Genomic DNA, 25,045 nt, shown 5'->3' on the forward strand with positions numbered 1-25,045 from the left:
GGATAAATTTGGCCCTTTTACAGTGGATCCGCTTGACAGAGCTGTACTGCTAAGCTGGAAGAAAGGAAGGTACCAAGTTACTGCTCCAGCTGTGGACAGGGTAGCAAAAAGGATGGAGAGGAGGGATGGATCTGGAAGGAAACAGAGGGATCCAGGGAGAGCTGTGGGGCTGGAGCAGAGGTGTGCTGAGCCCGTGTGCCTGCACTGCCATGCTATGCTGTGCCCTCCGTCCCCATGGCCAACTGCCCCACCACGGCATCTCCCAGCCAAAGCCACGGGACTCAGCCACACACCCAGCTGTCACCAGCTCCAGAAAACATGGAGCTGCCAGACCTCACCAGCTGGAGGAATGGGAAGGATGGGGAATGCCGCCTTCCTTGTCTGCGGGGACAGATTGCGAGCAGCTGTGGGCAGATAAAGAGCGATGGAGATCGGCTGGAGGAAGGCATTTTCTTCCCCTGCAAAGCAAACTCTCTCTCTCCCTTCCCAGCGTACTCTGGCAGTGGCTGGGCTGCCTTCTGCTCAGGGAATCTTCTCTGCTGCAGGGGTAAAAGCAAGAGGATGGATGATGTAAGAGCAGGAACTTGAGAGATGGACATCAGTTTATTTGTAGACTCCTGTTTTATCTCACCCGGTCGGGGCTGCTGCTGCTTCTTCCTACCTCCCCCTGCCTGGGACGGGCATCCCTGGTGGAACAGCAGCGTGGCCAGGAGCAGCACAGCACAGGCTGCACTGCAGTGGCCAGGATTAGCCATGGGCTTTGCTCTGGTATTGCAATGCTTTTTCATGGGTAGGCTCCATTCTGCTGTAGTGTCCTGTATGGCATTAATTGCAATACAATATTTCTTACCCATTTCAATATACCTTCAATTTCAGGTACGTTTCATGTTTTTCTGTTGTTTCATCAATTCCCAGCAAGAAACTTTGTTTTTCAGCCCTGGACAGTTTCATGTGCATGTTCATTGTGGTCACAGTTTGCTTTAGTCTTGTAATTACTGAGTGATCGCAAAGAATCGAGTCATTTAGAGGAACTGCCTAGAAAGGGATTAATCACAACCAGACCTTGTTAAAATCCCATTGCCACACCAATTGCCCATACTTACAGAACCTGACCACAGTGTGAAAATTGATATTTACGCTGAGGAGTGCCAATGTGCTGCCTGTGCACCATTCCCTGATTTACTGTCCTCTGGTGTCTGGACTCTGGGGCTGCACTGAGACACACTGCTTGATTTCCAAGCCCTGAAAATGAAATAACTGCCCACTCGGGCCCTTTGGTGCTGAATATGATCAGCGTGTTAACACTGCTAGATTCTGCAGGTGATCAGTCTTCAGCTTGAAGTTAAGTTGCCTGATTTCTTGCAGACCAATTTCTGCAAACTTGTTGAACTGGATGAAAACAGTGGCATAACAGCCAGATTTTGTGATAAGAATTAAAAGTCTGTTGCTGGGCATGACTTAAATTCACTCCTCTTGGCCCGTGGTCTCCCTCCATCCTGCTGGCTAATGGGGGATAGCATTGGGACAGTGGTGACAGATTTTCAGGGAGGCCAAAATTGTTGGGGGAAGCTTTTCTGGAGGTGAGGTGACTTTCCAGGGCTGCTGGGGACTGGTCTTTCCTCCCTCGGCAGTGCGTGCTGCGGCTGATCGAAGAGAGCTCCCTTCCTGAGGCCTGGGACAGGTTTTGGAGTTTGTTGAAAATGATAGAAATCTCTCTTAGTTACCAGTATTATGGCACAACAAAATAGAAGGTTTTTGTGATATTCCCTACAGTGGAAAAACTCTGTGAAAAAGTGTCTGTTGGCTTTGAAAGTCACTTGCTCCAATACTCTTAACAGATGCACGGCTGCTCACAGCGCTGTGGCTGGTCTGCGCTTGCAACCCTTTAGCTCCCGTGGAGACATAAACGTTTTGTTAGGAAGGAGCAAGTTGTCCTGGCTGTGGTCTCTGGGGCACAGGGAGGTTGCAGGTGGGGGAGCAGGAGCCCAACACCCCACACCTAGACAGGCACAGCCTGTCCAGCCCCACACGGTATGCAAGGCATCAGTGTGACATTTACACTCTGCAGCGTGCTGTCCTGTGCTCTGCTGTGGGATGCAGGTAAGGCCTGGGTGGAGCAACTTGCTGAAAATGATGCCAAGGCACACTCACCAGTGCAGGGGCAATGGGTGCTTAGAATTTTAATGGTTCTGGTTTGACCAATATCAGATCTGTTAACATCGTTATTAGGCTATTATTATAGGCAGGTATTAAGTCTCAACGAAGAAGTTGAGTGTTATGAGGGCATATGAAAGAGAAACCTCAGAGGTGCACAGGAGAAGTTAGGGGAAGCAATGGTGAGGCATTTGTAGTGGGAAGGGGCTGGTTTAGCTGTGGGACCAACCAAAGCTAGTGAACATAAACCATAAGTCACCTTTGAGCTCTTGACAAGGCATGTAAACCATTTTCTTTTGCCTCCTGGCTGATTTGTGAGGATTCCTGCAGGGAGATGGGCAAGAGAGCTGGCCCTGCACTGAGTATGTCCTGCTCTCCAGATCTCTAAACACTGTTGTGCTCTGTGGCCAAGCTCTGAAATGGGGAAGAACCTACCTGTGATTGATTGCACTTATTATGGGCCTCTGCAGAAATTGTGTTGTAGTCTGCAAAGCTTCTGTGTGAGCGATTGTGCAACACCTGTAAGGTCCAAATTCAACCGACTGGCTGGAGGAGGGAAGCTCGGTGAGAAGGGAGGACACTAAGTGCAGCTGGCATGTGGAAAGGATGCCTCAAAACCCAGTGTGGGTAGTGTCTTGGATCTACTCAGGGCTTAGAAGCTCTAAACCCAGTGGGATAGAGCGGCTGGATCTTTTTCCGGTAATCTGAACATCCACCACAGGGAACAGGGCCAGAGTTGTGACACACGAGCTCGAAACGTTAGTCAGAAAGGACAAATGGAATGTGAAAAACCACCAGAAACTCCCAAAGTGGGTCAAATTCCTTGATGCATCTAACAATAGATGTCGGATGGGAAGGGCAGGGTCGGTCTGGTTGCATGCCCTCCTGCGCCTCGTGAAATCTGGGCTCCACTGAGGGACTGACTCCATCGTGGTGAAATTCAAAGCAGGCTGCTGAAATCATGGAAGCCAGAGACTCCAGCTGTGCCTCCTCCACCCGGGCCTGCCTGGCATAATATTAGCTTCACGCCTGAGCGAGGATGACTTGGCTTATTAAACTTGCAAACCTGCCTTGTGCTGGCCCTTGGGTATTCAGGACTGCCGGGTCTCCGGGGCAGGATGCTCTAATGCTACTTTTACGCCACGTCTACCGCAATGAGGACTGCTTAATCGGCTTGTGGTTCCCACCAGCACTGCAAGCAAAGAAAAAGCGATGGAGAAAAATCTGCCAGGACCACAGCTATCGTTTGGTGTTGGCGCATCATTAATTCATATATCGTCTCTCTCCCCAAAGACAAACAAGCCAGGTAGCCAGAACAGGTCAGTGGGGAGGATGCACAGTAAAATCCAAACACAAGAAGTGGGGGGACAGAGGCAGTCCTCATCTGCAAGGCATCCCCCCACCAGTCCGGTTTCTCCCCTCCGCTGAGTCCTGAGGCTTCAGTAGCATGAGGGTAACTTGTGGTGATTCCCCTCCCCCCTATTTTAAAAATATAGCCCCCCTTCCCCCCTGCTTTGCTTTAATCACTTTAGAACAACCCTGGAGGAGCGAGACTAAGGTAAATAAATGTGGGAACCAGGGGAGTTCTTGAACTGTTAAAGAAATCAATATAAATCACAGAGTAACCTTGCCCTGATATCTTCCTTACCACCTCTGAGGCTCTACCTGCCTTTGTCTAACAACAATCTCAGTTAATTAGATAATTAATCTAATTATCTAATTAGGTGGAATTGCTGATAGCTATTCCACCTAATTAGGCCAGTGGCTGTATCTCAGCAGCAGCAGTTCTCTCTTTCTGGCTAACCCTCCACCTTCTGCCATGCCTGAAACCAGGCACTGACACAATTCGTGGCTCTTTGTTTGCTTTAACCAAAACCACCTGGAAATGATTTTACATTTTTTACTTGGGCTTCCCTTGAATGAAAGCAGGATGGCCAGTTGGAAAAAGAAAAGGAAGCTTTCAGCACAACACTAATTTTTTTAGCAATGAATGCAGTAAGCTCTTCAGTTTTTTTATTTCATTTTCCTGGTGTAAGATTAATTTTAGCTCTGAACACAGCAACATGTTATGTTTGAATTGATCCTAGGGAAACATATTGCTCTGAGGCTGAGGAAACAACGTAAGTAGCTTTTTTTTCCCTTTTTATTTGGACAAGTTTAGCTAACTCATGGCTTTGGTGCCAAACACAGTCTCTTCTTCTGGGGAAACATGGGTTGTTCTCTCACTGCAGCTTTCCCAACCCTTCCTCTGGGCGATGGCACAAAGGAGCTGGCCAGAATTAAAACCAGCCTAAGGCCATCGGTCCCACTGATTGTCTCTGTAGAGATGCTGTAGCTGGCTGCACCTCAACATTAATTTTGGAGTGCTGTCCCCTCAGGGACTGTAGACACCTTTGGGGCTGCAAAGCTACCATATGGCACTCCTGTTTGTTTTCCCCCCTCCCCTTAATGCCTAAATGGGATTTAAGGGCATTTTTGTACATCCCAAAACAAATCGGTAGCTGTCTGCAAAGCAGGCAGCCAGGCTTGGCCCCTCAGAAAAGGTTGTTGTGCTCACGTTTCACACCCAGAGCTCTGCTTTCTCGGGATCCCACCTGATGCGCCAGCCTAAGTGCAAGAAAAGTGACTCAACATCTGAGCAGTCAAGAACTGAGACTCTTCCAGTACAAGGAATGTCTCACGCCATCACTATCTATTGTTGGAGAAACTTCCCGGGGCCCTTCTGATACCTACAGCTGTGGAAGGACGCACTGTGCTTGGAAATCAGTGTTGTGTGTTGCAAAGTCCAGAGGAATGCTGGCTGGATTCTAGGGAAGATAAAATGGTAAGTGGTAAGTTCTGCAAGAGCATTTCTGCGATAGACACCTCTCTCCCCTGGAAACTCTTTCTTCCCATAATGTTCCCAGGTTAATCTGCTGCAACAGCATCCAGATCTGTGATCTGGTTCTGGGGAGAGTCCTGCTCCTGCCTACATCCTCTGGCACGACTGGGATGATGGGCAACAGATGAATCCATGGCTTTTCATTTTGCTTTTTTCTTTATTTATAAATATATAAATGAAGCACCATAAAATGTCTCCTTGGGGTGGTTTCATATATATATATATATATATATATATATTTAAGTTATATATTATATATATATATTTTGAACTGCTTGGAGTAAAGTTGTAACAGCATTCTTATTTTGAAACCCCCATATTGAGGTGTTTATTACAGCATCGTGAAAACTTACATTTAGCTGAAACTTGGCAGATGTTTTTTGGCTTGAAGCAAGTTTTCTTTTGAAGGAGTTTACTATTAAGTGTTTAAGGACTTTTTCCCTTTCTCCTTATTTTTCTTTTCAAAAGCAACACCTTCAAGAACTGGGTTCAGAAACACTGGGCCAGCTCTGCAGCAAGTGTGAAGAGCTGCAGCCATTCATGCTTTTTTCTGACATCTGTTAAGGGAATGGGAGGAAGGGAATTCAGCTGTTCTCTGTACGAAAATAGGCTTTTTTGTTGTTCTTTTGGTGAGTCCTGCATAGCCACACTCCTATCAGATGCTGGTGATCATAATGCCAGCTGCACAAACCACAGCATCTCTGATTGCCTGGAACTAGTCTCTTCACACCACCCACAGCAAGTCAAATTTTGCTGTACCTGTAAGAAAACTGAGTCTGTGGCAGGCTTGTTGCTGTTCTATGACTATGTTGTGTACTGACTAATGACATCCCTGGCAGAGGCTGGGATCATGTCGTTACAGGTCCAGTGGCGTAAATGCAGTTACTGATGATATGGTTTGTGCAAATGGCCTCAGTATCAGTGACATGGTCTATACTTTGCTTTATATTCACACACTTTTCTTCTTTTTCAGGTGTGCAGACCCATGTTTTTCAACATGAGGCCATGCATTTAGATATCTGGTTTATATAACCTGTGCTAGCAAGCTGCACATCCCACAGGACCAGGAGCAAGAGTCACCTACCTAAGTGCCCTCTGATGGGTAGAAAGCCCCACTTCATCCCTGCCCTGCATGGAGGACTCGCTACAAGGCGGCAGGAATGTGTGCTCAGAGACTGGCACTGGTGGGAAATGGCTATTGCTGACCAGTGTTGGGTCCCTGCCTGCCCCAGGGAGCCCAGTGGCACGGCCAACCTCCTGTGGCCCTCTTCAGCCCGCAAGCTGTGAGATGGATGAGGATGAAGGCGGGCAGAGCAGACAGACAGATCTCAGGCAGCACACCAGTAGGGTTGGCCCTAATGGCCTCGTGTCTCCATATGGAGGTGGGCAAACAACTCCAGAGAGAACCCCACTGGCACCTGAGATGGTTCCTAACCCTGAAACCAATCTGCAATACTGTAGACAGGTTGGTGGTCTGTTTTTTTTTTCCACTTCCAGTTTCTGTCAGCAGCCAGAGGTGGAATTACCCAGGTCTTGAGAATGAGCCTGTTTTCTCTGGCTCTATCTTGCAAACTCAGAAAGTTTGAAGAGCTCTGATAATCACCCTTGCCCTTGCTTATTTACCAGTTTAGTCTCTCCCTGAGGGGGTTCCCAGTGCCCTACCTGAGATGGCTCTGCTCACAGGACTGTGCCAGCTGGCTGCCACCTCAGTGCTCACTAGAATAGATAAAAATAGCATTAGTACTTTTGGTTAAGTCCTTCTGGTGTTTTTTCTATTTTTCCTCTTGCCTTGAAGTTTCCACGACAGAATTGTGCCTGTACTGTGAAGATACCAACTTATTACCACCATTTGGTACCACAGATATGACAACTCCACTGCAAAATTTAAGATATCTTGCTGGGATACCTGTGGTTGGACAAGTGTGAATTTGGCTCTATCTGTACTGGGGCTTTTCAGTCCCTTCCACAACACATAATTTACTTAGGTGACTGAATTGAGATGGCTTGTTGGTTTCCCTTCCTCTTTACCCCCCGCTTTGTTAACCTATTTTTTTTTTTTGTATTTTATTAGATATTATTTTTTGCTCCCACGTATCATTGCAATGCAGATGTTACACAGATCTACTTACCATTTTCCACTTGCCGTGTTTCATTTGTCTTTTCAGCAGCTTTGTGTCTTTCCTTGTTGGAGGCTTCAGTGTTCTACAAATTGTGTGGAGCTAGAAGATCAAGGTGCTTTTTCTTGGTTGCCAGCATCTAGCACAAAGGAGGAGGAGGCAGATTTGGAGACGTTGCTTGTTTCTATGGATAATAATCAATAAGACCCATTAGGGAGACAACGACATACATCACTAAACTTTGACCTCTGCTCTCCAGAGCAGTCCCAAGATGCCTATTCATATGCTGGTGACATCCAGATTGTGTTATTGCAAAAGCCTCTTTGCTTGGGAAGGGATTACAGATTTAAATTGCACAGCTTTTGCTATCTGTAGAATACAGTGTGCAGGATGTTCAGCTGGAGCCTCTAGTTTTTGTTGGCTTTCTTTTCTACTCAGCCGAGTTTTATATTTAACGCTGTTGTGTGCAGAGTTTTTTATGCCTCTCTACCTTTTCAGCCTGTTTTCTACTCCTGTCTGTCTGGCATTTTAAGGGTTTGCAGACCCTGGAGATTCTTGGCACTGGCTGTTGCTTTCATATTGCTCCTCATCTTTCAGATCCAGTTTCTACTACGCTGTTCTTCGACAGGCTGTTTCTGATAGAAAGTTTTTGGCTTGTCGTTTGAAGTTCCTGATAGTCGGCATTTGATCACTTGCTAATTCCGTTCTAAAACTATTTTCTAAAGAGCCCATGGAAGAGTATATATAAATAGATTATATTAAAAAAAAAAAAAAACACCTTTGAAAATACCCTTATTTTGCTTAATAGAGGAAGTTCTAAGTTTCCTCAGAGGAAAAATGCACATACCAAATGTAGAAGCAAACTGGAAATCCCTGGGTGTTTGAGAAATCCATTTCCAGGCACAAAAGCTGGATGAAGAATTTTCTCCTTGTACCTCTCCCCTTCCCTTGAGAGAGCATCTACTGAGATCTCTTGCCTGGAAACAAGTCAGACCAGCTTATCTAGTGTGAGTGGGCGAGGAGGGAGAGACAGGACCCTGATGACAGCAGCAGGGTCTGACCTCGGTGGGATCACAGGGGCAGGAGGGACCACATGAGCTGCGTGATTCCTTCTGTAAGCGATCAAGGTCCATCTTGACGTTGACTGCCTTTGCTCTTCCCACGGTGAGGCTGTTTCTGGTCCTCACTCCTCTGAAGGTTAGAAACAGATGTCCAGTTTCTAGCCCACATATCCAATGTAGATCAGTTGTGTTCTTCTTTCTTGTCTGCTAGTTCTTTTATTGCTGCGGTGTGCTGCCTCCTTCCCCAGTGTATTTTTTAAAGAGTGGCCATATCCCCTCCCAGCCTTTGTTGCCCTAGGTTGAGCAAGTTGAGCTTGTAGAGACTTCTCTCACAAAATATGCTTTGCATTCCTCTGGCCATCCTGGAAACTCTTCTCTAATGCTTCACATGCTTGTCCCTGCTTGAATGCATTTTTTTTTTCCCTACAACTGGAGAATTGTCTGGAGAATGATAATTCCAACAAGATCTTGCTTGTGCGCTGTACAAAATCATTATGCTTCCCCTTATCTACTACTCGGTACTTCATCTTATACCCACTGCTTGATATTGGCCTTTTCAGGAGCTAAGTCATGCCAGTGGCACACAAACACCTGAGACAGGTCTTCTCCCTCCTGTGTGCCATGCCAATGAGCTTCTGCTCTGAGTCAGAAATTTCTATTATGAGCACCTGGCTGTCTAAACCAGTAACACTGTATTTCATCCCATTTCCACTTTGCTCTCTCTCAAAGTTATGCTCTTCTTCCAGTGTGACATTCTGCTTCTCATCTTCAGGTTATTAATGCAATCCTTCCCTTTATTAATGGGTTCACTGAGGAAAATATCAAATAATGTTCAGCCCAAGGCATTTTTTTTGAGGAGCTCTACCAACGATCTCCCAGTTCCATGATTCTTCTTGCTTCATCCCTTGCCTACTTTGCCATGCCAGTGCTCCCAGCGCAGCCAAAAATATCACATCTGACCGTACATCTGAGTCTTTACTTAAGTTTGGAAAATGGCACACTGTGTGGTAACTGTACCTTACCATTTGTTTCTCTCCCACAATTATCAGTAAAGTCTCTTTGTGTCCCTGTATTAATCCGAGACACTTGTCAATTCAATACCTTTTGCCAGAGCATGCATCTCTGCGGGGCACCTGGGCCAACAATCAGCCGGTTCTGTGTTTACACAATCCCTAGCATAATGCTTTTCCCCAAAAGCTTGTGAACTCAGTCTGAGCCACGTTTTCAAAGATACTGTCAAGTGCTGAGACTTCCAAGAGTACTTTCCTCCTGACTTCTCACTGGCATCAGTACCTGAAGCTGAAGGCAGCTCATGCTGTGCTTTGAAAGCAAGAGGGGGTGCGGTTAGATGGCCACCAGTGTCTCTGGCCAACGCATGCTTTCTGGTTTGGTATTTTGGTTTGTGGTTTCTGAGCATAGGCTCCTGCTTCCCTTGCCAAGTATGTTCTTATGGTATGGCAAACATTATGCTACTTTGTGTGAAGTCTGCTGGCTTTCACACAGCCTCTTTTTCTTCCATCCCTTGATGACTTCTCCTCATCCTGGAAACCTAGGGAGGCCAAACATTTAATTCCCTCAGCACAACACAGAGAAATGAATCCTGGCTGTTAAGGTGCTCCAGTGTAGCTGGTTCACCATTTCTACCCTCAATTGCTAATTTCCCTTTCCACTCACTTCTACTAGAAGGTGCTAATTGTGTGGTGATACGCAACTTCCCTGCCCCAGAGAGCAGCAGCAGCATCACTTCTGACCCTTTCAGCTCTGGCTAAACTAATAGAGAGACCTGTGTCCTGAGCCTGATTCCAACTCCTGTGTAACAAACTCCTCATTACATCCACAGAAAAGTCATTTACTAGCGGTTAGACTTCGGGCTGTTCAGGGCAGCAGTCACTTCTGAGAAGTTATGCACATCTGATGCAAAATTACAAAAATGTATATTTACCACAGTGACCAACGGGGCTGAGAAGCTAAAGTTAATATTTATATTTGACATTGAACCCTATGCACAAATACTGACTTTGGCTGCATGTGCAGATTTCAAATTTATTTTAAAATCCATTTATACCAATGGCCCAGGTGTGGGGAATTATCCTTGTGCTCCTAGCACCCCGGGTTTTGGAGGTCTCACGGTGCTGAAGAGGCTGTTGCCAGGGTGCGTAGCTCAGGGGTTGCCTTTGAGCAGCTGTTCCATGGCAGGTCCTGACTGATGGCTGCTTTTGGGGCTGAAGCAAAGAAGCTGGAGCAGCTGCGGTGCTGCTGGGGTGCAGGACAAATTGGGCAAGGGAGAAGAGGATGGGGATGCTGAGCTGGTGCAGAGGAGTCACCATGTTCCATCTGTCTCATCCCAACGCCTCCGTACCTGACATGAAGGAAGTACTGAGGCACAGCCAAACCTTTGCTGGGCAAAACCATTTGAGCATGAGGTGCCAGCACAGGCTGTGGCAGCCAGGTTGGCCCGAGAGGTTCATGTCCTGTTCTCCCAGGAGCTGTGAGCGTGCCTGTCCTGGTGCCAGGTCTCTTGTCATGCCCTGGAAACATCTGCAGCCAGAATCTCTTCACAAGGGTTTTTGTCATTTAAAATGCACACAGTGGGGGAAGGGGAGAGGTGGAAAGCAGTGGGTTAACAAGGATCCTTTTGCAGGTGACAGTACTCTTAAGCAAGGAGTTGCACACAGGTGGCACCACCAAGAAAGTGGCATCTTCTGGAGGCAAGGGTGGGAATTTCTTCTGCTGAATTTACCACTAACTGAGCAGCACCCTGGAGTCTAAAACATCTAGCTGGAATAACTTTGGTTTGAAAACTGGTGCCATAGATTCACGTGTGAGCCTAGAAATTTATTCCTTTCACTTTGCAAGTCAAGAGTGCTGGAGTTAACGAGAAGAAGTGCTAAATGACCTGTCTATGGCTGCCTTGCAAGCATGCGAGAGCCAGAACTCCATTAAAAATCCCCACATGCTCAGCGGGGTGCACTGCCCACACCACCTTGGTGAATTTTGAGGCCGGTGGGGTAACTCACTTTGGTAACACCACTGTGTGAAAGAAATATGCCACCAAGGCAGTTGTAACTGAGCTTGACTGTATTTTCAGCCCTGATTTCTGCTAATGGCAGAAATTCCTGTCTTGGTGTGTCCGTGTCTGGAAGGATGACCAGGGAAGTGTTGCCTGCAGGATGCAGCATCCCCAAAGCTCCAGCTGGATCAACACATGAGCCCACCGGTGGACACCTCACTCCTCCAGGAATCATCCATGAAGGTACAGACACCCAACTGTGGCTTGAAGAATGTTTAGCAAGCTGGAATGATCATCCCCCATTGCATATACGTGACTGAATGAAGTCATGCTGTACTTGGGTTGCCAAGCTTCTAACATGTGACTTTAGAAGTGTTATTTGCTGAGGAAGGAAGGTTTCCCGGGGAATTGATAACAAAGGATGTAGTAGTTTTTTGGAAAGAAAACAACTTTTGCTATGAAAAGAAAACAGAAACTCTGAAACTTTTTTTTGGGGAGATAAATTGCTTTCTAAAAATGGGCCATAGCTCCTTGGTGTTTCCACAATAACTCTGTGCCTGTGGTTACTGTTGCTCTGTTCAGCATGGTAGTGGGGAGCTAAGGGAGGCAGCTGCAGCAGAAAACAGGACTCAGACTGTATCTTCTCCTGAGTTAAAATTTCAGCAGTTTCTGCCTTTCTGTACTTCTTCTCAGGTTCTCCACTGACCTTGTCCCGAAACAGGGTGTTCTTGTTGTCCCCATAAGCATCATTGCCATGAAGTTCTGGTAGTGATGATTGCACACCAGGATTCTGTGCTTACCAGTCCCCATGAGCACTGCGGAGTTATTGTTCCCACACAGATTCCCGAAGCAAACGTTACTGCTGTAATCTAAAAGAGCAAAAATGTTTGGAAAACAGCAGATGCGATGGGAAAATGACACTTCCTACATGTGATAATTGTGAAACCTTAACTCTGCCCTTGGAGTATGTCTGCTTCTCGCCGTATTGTTCGGGAACTTGTGTGGTGCAGAAAAAAAGTAATTGGAAGCCTTAGTCTGTGCAAATCGCGGTTAAAATGGATGGTGGAGATATCAGCAAGGGTTAAATTACCTGTGTGGGGATGGGGGACCTGGGTAGGGTAAGTGGATTAATGCAGCTATTAAATACACACAGCTGACTCTGCCCGCACAATTTGACTGTTAAAATGGGCATTGGTGGAAGGGAAAAAAAACCTCTATGGCTCATGAGTCCAGATGACTTAAGCTTTAAAGTGCCGGAAACGGTTATGCTTTGCTCCTGCCATGGTAAGAGTGGATCCTGCCTTAAGCCACTTACATTGGCTTGCTTTTTAGGCAGAAAATTTATCTCGTTTTTTTTTTTTCTTTTTTGTGTTCAGCCATAGACTAACTTTGACCAGACCGTCTTCACCCTCGCCCTGTAGCCCCACTGCCTGGGCAGCCCACAGTCATCCCTCCTGCCTGTGCTGTGTTTCTTGCCTGGGCACGAAGTTTGCTCTTCACTGTTACCTTGGCTTAGTCGCCACTGAAAAACTGGGAAAGCACAGTGAAAGAATGTCTGCTTTGCAAGGCTTGCATTGTGCAGCTAGGAGCCATCGAACCAACTCCTGTCTTTACCCATTGCTCTTTGCCCCTGTCTGTCCCCAGCTGTTTATTGTGCCCATCTCCTCCTGCAGCTGCTGCTGAGGAGCTGACCCTGTGTGAAAAGTGGCTCAGCAAAGATGGCAAGGGCTTCTCCTCTGCACATTGCTGTCCAGCCTGCAGGCTTCAAGAGGGAGCAAGGTCGAGCTTGAGGCACGACTGCAACTTTTTGGGCAATGTAACTTTTTGTCACCCTGCGACTTTTGCAGAACCACAGCTCGTGCTTTCAGTGGAGTTGACAGGTCACCGAGGGATTGATGGGAGTGTTTCTGGAAGACCAAGGCAGCGCTGCTGAAACACCTTCGGCTCTGTAGGCTAGTGACCCGATCCCGAGCGAAAGGAAAATCATAACGGCAGCCGCCGAGGTATCGGTGGAGGCACAGGGAGCCCGTGCCCGAGGAAAGGGCACGGAGCAAGAGTTTGCTCCCGGCTGCTCAAACCTACGAGGTAACTTCCAGCGCAGCCGCGGCGGGGCGAGGCGGGACCGGCGGAGCGGGCCTACGCGACCCCGTCCCCCGCCGACTGCCACCGGTACCTGCTGCCCCTCCGGAGCCCGCTCCCGCCCCGTGGGCAGGACGGGGCCGCACAGCCGCACTCTCTCCTCTCGGGCTCCCGCCCGCAGCAGGCCCCGGCGGGGCCGCCGCCAGCCTCAGCCCCGCTCCCCCGGGGACGGGCAGGCGACCAGCCCTCTGAGGGGGAAGGGACGGGAAAGGAAGGGGCCACCCGCCAGCGCCGGCTGAGAGGAGCCCGCCCCTCGTGGCGGGGTCCCGGCGCGGGGGGCAGCGCCCGCGGCGCTGAGGGGAGGGAAGGAGCCGGCCCGAAGGAGCTCCCGGCCGGGGGCGGGGGCGGGACCCGCCGGGGAGGCGGCGCGGCGCGGGGGGCGCTCCCCGCTCTCCTCCCCGCCAGGGCTGGCGGCGGGGCCGCCCCCATTGGCCGCGGCGCGGCGGTGAGCTCCGCCCGCCGGAGCGGCGCGGGGAGGGAGAGGAGGAGGAGGAGGGAGGGCGCCGGGCTGCGCTGCTAGTCTGGAGCGGAGCCTGGCAGCGGCAGGAGCGGCAGCGCGGGGGTGAGGAGCAGCCGGAGCCTGCTGGACGGAGGCAGCCCCGTCCCCCTCCCCTCCCCCTCGCCTCTTTCTTTGTGCGCAGGGCAGGGGCGGCCCCGATCCATGGTCATGGGCGACAAGAAGAGCCCGACCAGGTGAGCGGGGGCGCGGGGGGCGCGGGGGCGGGCGGGGAGAGGCACCTAAGATGGAGGGAGCGCGGCAGGGGCCGCCCCTGCCTGCCCCGCCGGCGGCGGCGGGCCCGGCTCGGCGCTGGCGCGGCGGGAGGGGATGGCGGTGGGTAGGCCCCTGGCTGGTAGTTGCTGCGTGTGCTCCGCCGCGGGGGAAGGGGGGGGCGCGGCGGCGAGGGGCTCCTAAGATGGAGGGAGAGCGCGGGGAGGGGGGCGGTGTGCTCGCACCGCCCCGCCAGGTACGCGGGGGGCCGGGGCGGGGGGGGCGCTGCGGGAGGGGAGGGAGGGATGGGGGGAGGCTGTTAAGATGGAGGGAGCGTGTAAGGGCACGGGAGGAGGAGTGCCGGTGTCTCCCTGCCTGCCGCCGGTGCCAGGGCTGGTCTGGTGTGAGAGCAGCCATGGCGGCTCCGCTCGCTCGCACTCCCGCTCCGCGCACTCGCTGCTCCCAGACAAAGGGAGGTTTAACAAGGTGGAGGAGGGAACGCGCCTCCCAGCCTTCAAACTCTCCCACCCACCCTCCCACCCTCTCGCCGAGGGAGGGGGGCGGCCCCCGCCGCGGTGCGGGGGGCGCCGGGGGAGGTGGCCGGCTCGGCCCGGCCCGGCTCGGCTCGGCCCGGCTGGGCCCTCCCGCGGCGCGGGGCCGGGGGCGGAGCGCGGCCTCGCCCCGCACCTCTCGGGGCGCCGGACCCGGTAGGTGTTTGTCGGCTGTTCCCGGGCGCGGGAGGAGAGCGGCGGTGAGAGCAGGCGCTTGGTTTCGGGGCTCTGTAACATGGTTTCTTATGTGTGTGTTTTCTTTCTCTCCTCCTCCTCTTCCTCCTCCTTCTCCCGCCGCCTCTCTCCTCCTCCCCAAACACACACGTACACACACGCTTCCCCTCTCCCTCCCCCTCCTCAAGGCCGAAAAGGCAAGCCAAACCTGCAGCCGATGAAGGCTTTTGGGATTGTAGTGTGTGCACCTTCAGGAACAGCGCCGAAGCCTTCAAGTGCAGCATCTGCGATGTCAGGAAAGGCACCTCCACAAGGTACGTCCGCACCTTTCAACGCGGCTTCTGCTTCGTGCTGGGCTGCGCCGACTTGTTGATTTTTTTTTTTTTTTTTTGCTTTTGCCGGGATATCAGCTGGTTGTACCCCGCTCCCTTCCGTGGAGTCCCTTCTGTCTCCATTAAAAAGCTTGTCGATTTTAAAAATTCTATTTTAAGGGCTCTAATCAGAGCTGGAAGACACGTTTCTTTTTGTTGTTCTGTACTTTTTTTGTTGCTGATGTGTGAAGGACCTCTGAAGATCCATAAGTAGCCAGAAATGTTTTAGCTATGGTTTGGAGCAGATGATTTTTCTGTGTTTTGGGTGGAGATTTGCCTGTGCTTTCTACAGGAGTAGAAATGATTGAGGATTAAGGAGTGAGGAAGGAAATGGCTGAAACTAAAGATGCCAGGAGAACAACAACTCCATTCCTGAGATGTTGATCTCTCTGTGTCTGTTGTCATCCAAAAGGAATCGGCTTTGTGCTCAGTGTGGGAATGGTGCAGATTGCTTGAAAGCTTTAGCTGTCAGGTCTCTCAGATTGCCTTGTGCTGAGTAACTGTGGAAGTCTTTGAGATGGTGAAGCTGACATACAGTAGTTAATTTGATCTTAAAAAAAAAAAAAAAAATCCAAAAACTTGCGCTCTCCCAGTAAATGGATTCAGAAAGTTTATTCCGGGAATATAAGTTGTCGCTAAAGCAAGCATGTTGTGCCTTGCCTTTTCTTTCTTTTTCTGATGTTCGACCACGTTGACTTCTGATTTTGTTCATATTGTATCTCCTGATTTGAGTTGCTCCACTCTGCCAAGGAACTAGTCCATAAGATTGCCATTGTGAAAGGCATAGTTTTCCTCCTTTGAATGAAGCATTGCATTGCGATGCTCTCATCAGCAGGCTGTTTGCATGACTTGGCTGTCTTGACTTGATTGACAAAGGAGGTGAAAACGTGTCCGATTGGTTATTGTTCACGCTGTGTTTTAGACAATGTGAAGTGCCTACATTTTTAATGGAGAGCATGCTTTTGGGTCATTGAAACGGAGTTACAGCAACAGGGTTCTGTGGTACTTCACTGTGTGTTCTACAATGCAACATTGGTTACAAGTATCTCTATGCTTTTAACAAAACATGCAGAGGTCTTGAACTTAAAACAATTTTAAATAGCACTGAGTGAGCTTGAGCTTTCGGGACAGCCGTGTTCTGTATGCACATAGAGTTTTCACTCATTCGATCTTGTTTTCTTGTGCAACTGAACTTCCACGGTACACTTGATTTCTGTGCTTTTCTGTTTCCTTGGCTTCCCCGTTGGCTCAGGTGAAACACGTTGATCCTACAGTTGCCTGGTGTTTAGCTGTGCTACTACAGTGCGTAGCCTTGTAGTCACCACCAGTTCTCACAGTGTCACATCAAGCATGTGCATGGGTGTTTGTGGGAGAGTCTTAATGGGATGCAGGAGCTCATATGTGTTGGATCTTATATCAGACTTGATCATTTTCATTTGGCCACCATCCTGATGTTCATTCTGAGAGCAGCAGCTTTCTCTCACGTGCCCTTACTTTTATTTGTAATGATAATTTTCAGACTGTTGGTTGAGGTAGCAGGATGTTTTGCCTTTTAAGGGACCCTTAAGAGGGATAGCACTTGGTATCTCAGGTTAAGAGCTGTAGCCTTGCAGATGTGATCCTCGGGTCTGGAACATTGTACTTCTGCTTAGCTTTTAATGAAACCTTATGAATGGCTTCTAATTTTAATTCATTTAATTCATCAGCTTTCTATTCATTTTTGCTGCTTTTTAAATTGCTTTTGTTTGTAGAATTTGAGAAAGTATTTAAAATATTCAATGAACCATCATGTCTTCTTGCATATTTATATCATTTATGAATAAATATTGCTGCAAGCAGGAGTGATTGAATGCCGTGAGTGAGCGTCTTATGTTGAGAAGACCTGGGAGGTCAGAGTTCTTTGTTGTGGTATTTCTTTGAGTGTTACAGTATGTGACGTATGAGTTAATGCCAGGGAAATTCTTCAGAATTTTAAAAATAAATGACTGATGTAACAAGACTTAATGAGTTATGATTGATAATTTATTACTTGAAATATAAGGTGTCTGATGAGCTTGACTTTTAAGTTGCAATTTGACAAGTTGATGACACTTTTCCACATTTAAAACTGCCTTGCTTCATTAAGGCTTACTTCAATAACACTTATTGGAAATTTATCAAACTCACTTTTTAAAAAAACAAAGTAGTGAAAGGCAGACATCATAGACGTGGTGAGGTAACTGGCTTTCATGAAATTACGATGTGCAATTACAGTATGCCCAGTTTTTTTTTTATTAAGATTTGGTATGACCTATTCCCTGCCCCTTCTCAACTGTGAAGCCAGTTATTTGCTGTAGAATTTACTTTGGCTGATGACTATACTCTGGTTTGAGAACTAGTTAGGATGTTAACTAATTCTTGCTGTGTGTATATTTTTTCAGACTCCATATAACCTGTTGGTGTGTGGGAGGGGTGGCTGGCAGCAGTCAGAAGTTTTACTTTATCAGATCTAACTATCCCCTTTCCCTAGGATCTCATAAAAGGAGCTTCACACACAGTGAGTTTTAGAGTTGATGTACCAAATCAAAATATCTGTAGATGCTGAACAGTTAAACTATACCTGAATGCTTTTGCAAGGGGCTGTTTATAAATATTTCAGTTGCACTTTCAAATAAAAATGAGGTCAAATCCACCTCAAGAGAATTGGGATGCAGAGATTACGTTAAACCTGTAGTTCTTACTTGAATACTGGATTTGTTATAGTATGTCACTAACTCCTTTTCCTCAAGTTTGTTCTTGCTATTTTATGGTTAAGCTTTATTATTAAGCAAGCATGTTGAGTTTTTCTACAGTTTTCCTTCTGTGAGGATCATGGCAAAGATACAAACTCTGTTCGACACAATGTTCAGTTGGGCGAGACAGTGATTTAACTGGCTAGCCTGGGAGTGAACAATGGTAATGTGTTTGCTGGGGTGTATGATACTTTCTTTCTTCTCGGAGGTTTTTGTATTGGTGTTACATTGCAGGGAACTGGTACTGGCCACCACTTCCACCTGTGTCCTGCGGCTCTTGTGGTTTGCTCTGGTGTAGCCCAACCAGCACCTGCACACAGGAGAAGCCTTGAATTAAAACTTTTGCTTGGAAGTTTGCTCCACAGACACGTGTTCCCTTGCGATATCCATTACTTCTTCAAACGTGGAAAGAAAGTTTACTTTGGATTTCCTAGGAATGTGAGGGTAGAATTTGGCCTTGTATTTCCCGTTACGGGGGCTGTGTGTTCCTGTTTGAGGGTAGGCAATGGCTCCCTGTTTCCATTTGTTTTTCTTAGTGATATTCTTGCTCCTCTTCCCCTTTGGCTGTCTGATGCTTTACAAATGTTATGTTCCTGTACACTTCTTCTTGTAGCTTCCTCTCTCCTCCCAGGCACGGCCATGCAGTGTTTCTGTGTGGGGATTGCTATCAGACATCATTGTGAAGGAGAATATTTCCCCCTCCCCAACTGGTGCAGTGGAGCTTCTCTGTTGATAATTTTTCTCCAACTTTCGGATTAGTGCTTTTCTTGTCTGAACTTCACATCCTCTATCATGAATGTGCGTTGATTACAGAGAAATGCACTTAAAAAAGCCAGTGGAAGATGCAAGAGCAACAACTGGATGTCTGACATGAAAATTAACAAAACAATGGGACTTCTTAGTACAAAATTAACAAGTTGTAGTCTATATTTCTGTTGTATTTGTTGGTAATACCTGCATGCCTGAAGTGCATGGTTTGGAGTTTGCATCAGGTCATTTGAACTTAGGTTTCATTGTGGAGTGCTCAAGGAGTCCGTGTCAGCAGTGCTTTGCTCTTGCCATCCTTATTTTTGGAGGGGAGGCCGAGCTGAAACTATTAATAGTAATTTTAATATGAATTTTCTCTTGTGTGGAACAGGTGTCTCAGATAGATACTGGCCTTTGTTCCCCTTCAGTTCTCCAGAAATTCCTTTGCATGTTCACAGGATCTAAGCTAGCACCTTGTAGGATGTAAACTACTGTCCATGACACCATTGAAAAATATTCTCTTCTGCATGCGAGCTGGGCTGACCAGAATAGACACCAGATAGTCCTGCTATTCCTGGAATGAGGAATCAGGCTCATGATCTCTACCTCCGTACAACTAATACATGCCTTGCTTATTTGCCATGTATTTGCAGGACTGTTCTTCTAAAAATGCTTGCTTTGGTGTGTAAATGTGGCGTAGGTTGGAAGCAAAGTGGTTTTATTCAGTTCTTTCAAGCTAAATAGCTTCCATCTGCATTAAGGTGGGTTTTATTTAGCATCATAGCTGGCCTTTAATTGGGTTATTTTCTATAAAAAACGGAGTATGTGACTCGTCTGGAAAAAGCTGTTGTGGACAGGACATTGTTGCCTTTACTCTGGAATAATTTGTTTTACTAATTGGCCATTTAGATATATGGTTAAATGGTCTCTATTTTCCCATTGATCGCTGAAGTTAAATGGCAGTTGGATCAGGTGGAGCAGAGTGTGGTCTGTTCCAGCGCGGAGTGGTGCCAGTGCTTCATGGAGCCATCCAGGTCCTGAGGATCTTTCCCCTTCAGTGTTCCTTGGTTCGTAAATGGGTAATGAGAGCAGCAGAACTCTGCCTTGATAATTCTGAGTGCTGGAATGCACGATACCTGTTTGCAAAATGTTTGCCCACACGGAGGAAGTTCTTTAGACTTCTGTTGCCTCATACCTTGTTTACCAGCACTGTCTAAAAGTAATTAGCTGTTACTTTCTGAATTTGTAAGGGAAGGAATACTTTTGCTAGGTCTGGCAAACCCACTAGGGCATGGGAGCTAAGGACAGGAGGAGCCTTTTGCGAACATAGTGTTTTACAAGTAATGCTCATGGTTCACAGCCAGCCCCAAATTCTGGGGCTGTGGTTTGATAAACTAAGTTTGAATTTATGACTTGTATTGCTGAATCCCAAGTGCCTCGGCCATGTGACTTGGGGTATTTATCCATTATCATCTGACCGCTGGTGCAGATTCACAGTACAATTATTTTTTTTAACTAGCCTAGAGTTAGTCTGTGAGACCTCATCTGAGCAGATGAAGTTGTTCAGCTTCAGATCAGATATTATCTGCTTGAAAGAAATAAGAGTTGTGTCCTGATTTGCTCTTTGCTGGTGTTTGGCTCTGGCATTAATGATCTCATTACCATCACCCCAGGATTTCTCTTGGGTTTCAGTACCTCTGAGAAATCATTCTCAGCAGGGAGGATGCTCAGTATTGACATGCAGCACCTCGGAAATACCCCTTTGCTATCGCTCTCAAATTTGGGTCCCTGAAATGCAGTAAGTGACAAACACAGTAGGTAGTGTGGTGGCTGCTGTGACTCTCTTTGCTTCTACCAGTTTTTGTTCCTGAAGATCCTGTTAATGAATAATAGTGATACCTGTTGCAGTGCTTTTTTTTATTAGGAAAAAAAGATGTTTTTGTTAAAACAAATAGCAAAATCTTTAGCATAGTTAAGGTGCGTCATTTTTGTGTGGATTACCTGTTTGGGTTAAATGGTTGTGGGTGGTAGTGTTTACTATCAATCTTTGATTTCTGTTGAAGACCATATAAAGATCTATTAGATAGATTAACATGCCCACTGTTGCAGTCTGTCACTGATAATATGCAGTGTGGATATTATTAATTTTTCTCTTCCTCCATAGACTGCTTTTTTGGGAGATGGAGATCTAAATCGAAGTATGTATGTGTGTGTAGGAGGAGAGGGCACGTAACTTTATTGCTGTAAACAGACATTGTGTCCACTGGGATACTGGCCCTGGCTCTTGGCAGATCCTCGTGGGGTACTGGTAGGCAGAGGAATGCTGAGCAACTTTCTCTGCGTGCCATTCTTAATTGCCCTGTTTGTTTCATGTTCCCGTCAGCTGGCTGTGGAGGGGCTGCTGCATTTGCACGATTGGCATATGTATTTGCACATTGATAAGGGTTCATCTAATAAGTGCAACCTTGTATGAACTGGAAATAGAAAGGTGTGTGGTGTTGACTGGAGCAATAGCTGAGAGGAGGGAGGTGGTGGATGTGAAGTGCGGTTCCCTGCAGACACCCTCAGCTCCTGTGGGATCCTGGCTGACTGTCCTGTGCCATCTGTTAATGTTCCCCAGCAGCTCCTAGTGCTATGGGGCTGTTTGGGCTGAACTGTGAGGTCCCTGTAAGCAACACATGGGATCCAAGAGCAATGAGGATGAAGGTTGAGCAGGTAATGTGCTGCGGGCAGGAGGGATTATTTTGGCTGGCCACATCCAGCTTTTGTGCTGTAGCCAAGATACCCCTTCTGTAACTGCAGGCTGATGGTGAATTGGGTGTCACTTGTACTTTGACTGCTGCAAGAACCCTTTGAGTTTGCAACATGAATTAAACAACTTTGCTTTTGGTTCCTCGCTGCAGTGCTGCTCCTTTTCTTCTGCTTTGTTGGGCTTGAATGAGCAGACAGATCCTTCCTGGGTCCCTCAGTGAGAAGCACAGAGGTTCACAGCACTTTTGGGGAGTCCTGCCGGTGTGCAGGGAAATGGCAGCGGGGTGAGAGGTGTGGTTGCAGTATGCTCCTGTGGCAGGCGAACGATGTGCTTTGCTCGGCCTTTATTATGTACCTCTCTCCTTGTCTGCGTAATTCTTCTCACGAGGAAACCCACTGACCTATTTTTCAGGATTTTGGGTGGTTCTCTAGGTTAGTGGGTTCCAGTCGCACAATGTAGGTCACTCATAAGGTGTGCTGGAGTTTCGTAATGCATAGCTCTGACCTGAAATAAGATTCTTACAAACTCTCTGTGGCTGTGTCTTGCAGCTGTACTTTGTCTCTTTGCACTGGCCGCCTTCTTCACAAGGTAAAAGGAGAAATCTACGTATTTCCAGAGGGAAGGGGTCTTACAGGACAGTTTGTGAGGATTTATTTAGAGTGTGGATGTTTCAGACAGGTAAGGGCAAATTATCGTTATTGCCACGTCAGATTTATTAAGGACATGGCAAAAAAGCAAACCACTAATCCTGAGTAACTCGTAGATGCTACACTAAGCAGATGTCCAGGGTTACACAGTATGACAGAAATAATGTGGAAATACCTCCATTACATTTATGTAAGTTCCTTTTACAGCTGACACATGCTAAATACATTGATTGTCTCTTCGTGCAGGCAGATTTTCTTTGTATCAACCAGAGCTCCTTTCACGCTTTTTTTGTTGCATCTGGAGGTACAAGCAAATCCTGAATGTTGCTCTTCCCATAAACCAGCTATTAATTAGGAGCGTGTTCTGTGTAACACAGTGCTAATTGGTACATCAACAAATTCACTGCCTGTTAAACATTGAAAAGATTGAAATTCTGACTGGCTCAAATATAAATGAGAGGGAAAAGTACCACGTCTCCTTGCTGACCTGGTGGGTTTTGTTTGAGTGTTCAGTAACTCGGTATCTTCGATCAGGTGAATCTCAGCTCCTTCATTGATAAAACAAAAACTGACTGGTTGAAGCTGGGCATTGTCTTGATAGTATTTTATTATTGAAGTGCTGCCTGTGTTTCTAAAAGTTCAAGTATACCCACAGCTGATCTTCTGTTAAGTAATACTGGAAATGCACAACAAAAAGAGGTTGTAGGAATCTAAAGTGTGGATTGTGAAAGTAGGAGACCTTCTTTTGAACCCTGTGTGATCTTATTTGAGACACTGGCCTGGGATTGTGGAGTAACCCCTATGCAACAAGGATCAGAATACTAAAAATTTGTAATTATGTTCTTTACTGCAGAAGTCTTGTAATAGCCAAATTGATTTTAACCTTTTGACTGATAAACATTTTGAAGCATACATTTATGGCAATTTGCTGAGAGCTGAAAAGTTCCATATTTAAGTAAGCACACTGTATGTTTTATGTCAGTTGCTATATGGAGGTGCAAACTTCCAGAAACGATATTTACAACTTACATAGAAATATGTTCAAGAGTTCTAGAAACCTTAGTTTGAGCTTCTTATCAGATGGGGTGTCTTTAAATAAAATGGAAGCAAAACAAGTCAGTTTGGGATTCTGTTTAGGGCTAAACAAGGAATAAATGTTTAGACTTGTTTTCTCAAGCAGATTGTTCTCCAGGATTCAGAATTATGATGGATTGCTTGTAACACGCAGAGGTGCTAAGTGAGATGAAATATCCTGCCTGAGATAAAGCTGCCTTCTTCAGATTTATTTTGTTGAGTAGGCAGAGGTGAGACTGATGACAATCTGAAATATTTTTCCTGAACGAAATTATTTTTGTGCATGTGGAACTACATCTGGGTAATTCATTTGCAACTTAACGTGGTCAAACTGGGGACATGGAGGAGGTTGAAGTAGGAGGATGTGGTGGCTTCAGTGTTGTTGTAAAGTTGACCAGGACACTACCCGATGAGTGGTGAGTGAGAGTTACTCCCTGCGCCCCGGTCCCAAAAGTACAGCATTTTTGAAATCGTAGGGGTAGTTCTTAGTTGAATAGGATTACTCCCCTTTTTAAAAAAAAAAAAAAAAAATATGTGCTAAGTACATGGAACGATTTGTTTTTTCTTCTATTTGCAGATATCAATGGGGATAGCGTAATGTTAGTGTGATTTGAGACTGGGTAAGAGGCTAGAATTCACCTAACTCAGGTTGTTGGAAATGTGTGTTTCTGCTGAAACACTTGGCTCTAATTATATATCTTGGAGCTCTTAATCTGAAAGTGCTTTCACTGTTTTTTTTGAAAGCAGTACTGAGCACTTTCTCCTGAGATGCGATTTCAATAAGAGAGGCCATACATTGATGGACGATGGCCCTGTGATGGAGTCAATCAGCCAGTGCAGTCATTTGTCTCCTGGGGATGCAGGGCAGAGCACATCATTAGCAGCAGGAGGGGAGGCTTTCCTCTCAAATGCTAATAGGGCCAGGGAGCTCGGGTTGGTGCCTCTTGGCTGCTGTTGCTCAGTTATTACAGGTGCCTGATGGAGAAACAAAACAGTTTTCATTTGTTATCTGTAACAGGCATGGGTGTGGACCAGTTTAACAAAAATATTGAATAAGCTCTAGGAATGTTTCCAATTCAGCTTTGTTTCAGGAATTTGTAAACCCGTACCACATAAAACTGCTTGTTGTAAAAATGGTGAATTATTTGGGGGAAATTATGTGGTTTTTTTGGTTTTACATACAAGTAGCTCAACTTGTGTAGGAAAGACCAGCAGCTGCCTGATGCCAGTGTGGGATTTGAAGGATGCTATGTCTTAATCAGAGGAGAGGCATTGAAGGTGAAGCCAGTAGGTTGTAGAAGTTACTCTAATAAGTGGCTGACGGTGCTGGGTTTCTGTCAAAGTGAAAGATGAAGCCCGTGGTAGCAATGACGGGTGGCTCGTCTGAGGGACAGCTGGGCCGTGTGTAGTTGTGTGGTGCTCGTAAGGAGTTAGCTGGATGGCAGCTCGGTGTGCTCCAGGTGATGGGCATCCTCTGGCTCTGCCCAGAGAGGACAAGTTAACCTGCAAGTGGCTGTTCCTCCATGGCCGCTTTGCTCCTTTTGGGGTTCTTACCTCTCGGTGGAGCTGGTGCAGTGGTGGTTCCATCATGACCAGGTGTGGGCAGGAGCACTCCTCTTGGGGAATACAGGACTGCAAACTTGCATGAACAGTGTCTTGGTGTCCAGATATGGTTAATTCTCATGTGACACACAAGGGAGCTACAGGTGTTGGCAGGAAAGTGTTGCTCTGGATGGCTGGTGGGTGTTTCTCTGTACTTGGCCAGTGCTGCGAGCAGGGAGGTGGCAGCTGGGGCACTGCTTCTTGTGGGAACTCTCCCCTTTTAACTTGCTGTGGCTCTGGACAGTTAGGTAACTCGTGCATAGATTTGCCTGTCTGTAAGGCAAA

The 25,045-nt window shown here is 47.0% G+C and overlaps 1 protein-coding gene across 1 annotated transcript in view; it reads left to right on the top strand.

The window, feature by feature from the left end:
- Positions 1-13,839: 13,839 nt before the first annotated feature.
- The window catches only part of RYBP (RING1 and YY1 binding protein), a 40,957-nt gene continuing 29,751 nt past the window's right edge, over positions 13,840-25,045 (top strand). The window contains exons 1-2 of the mRNA XM_082060045.1: positions 13,840-14,055; positions 14,985-15,110. Of these exons, the coding sequence (XP_081916171.1) occupies positions 14,024-14,055; positions 14,985-15,110 (158 nt within the window). The 5' untranslated portion in view covers positions 13,840-14,023. The remainder of the gene's footprint in view (positions 14,056-14,984; positions 15,111-25,045) is intronic.

The sequence above is a fragment of the Streptopelia decaocto genome (assembly GCF_964273445.1).
Source record: "Streptopelia decaocto genome assembly, chromosome: 8".
Lineage (NCBI taxonomy): Eukaryota > Metazoa > Chordata > Aves > Columbiformes > Columbidae > Streptopelia > Streptopelia decaocto.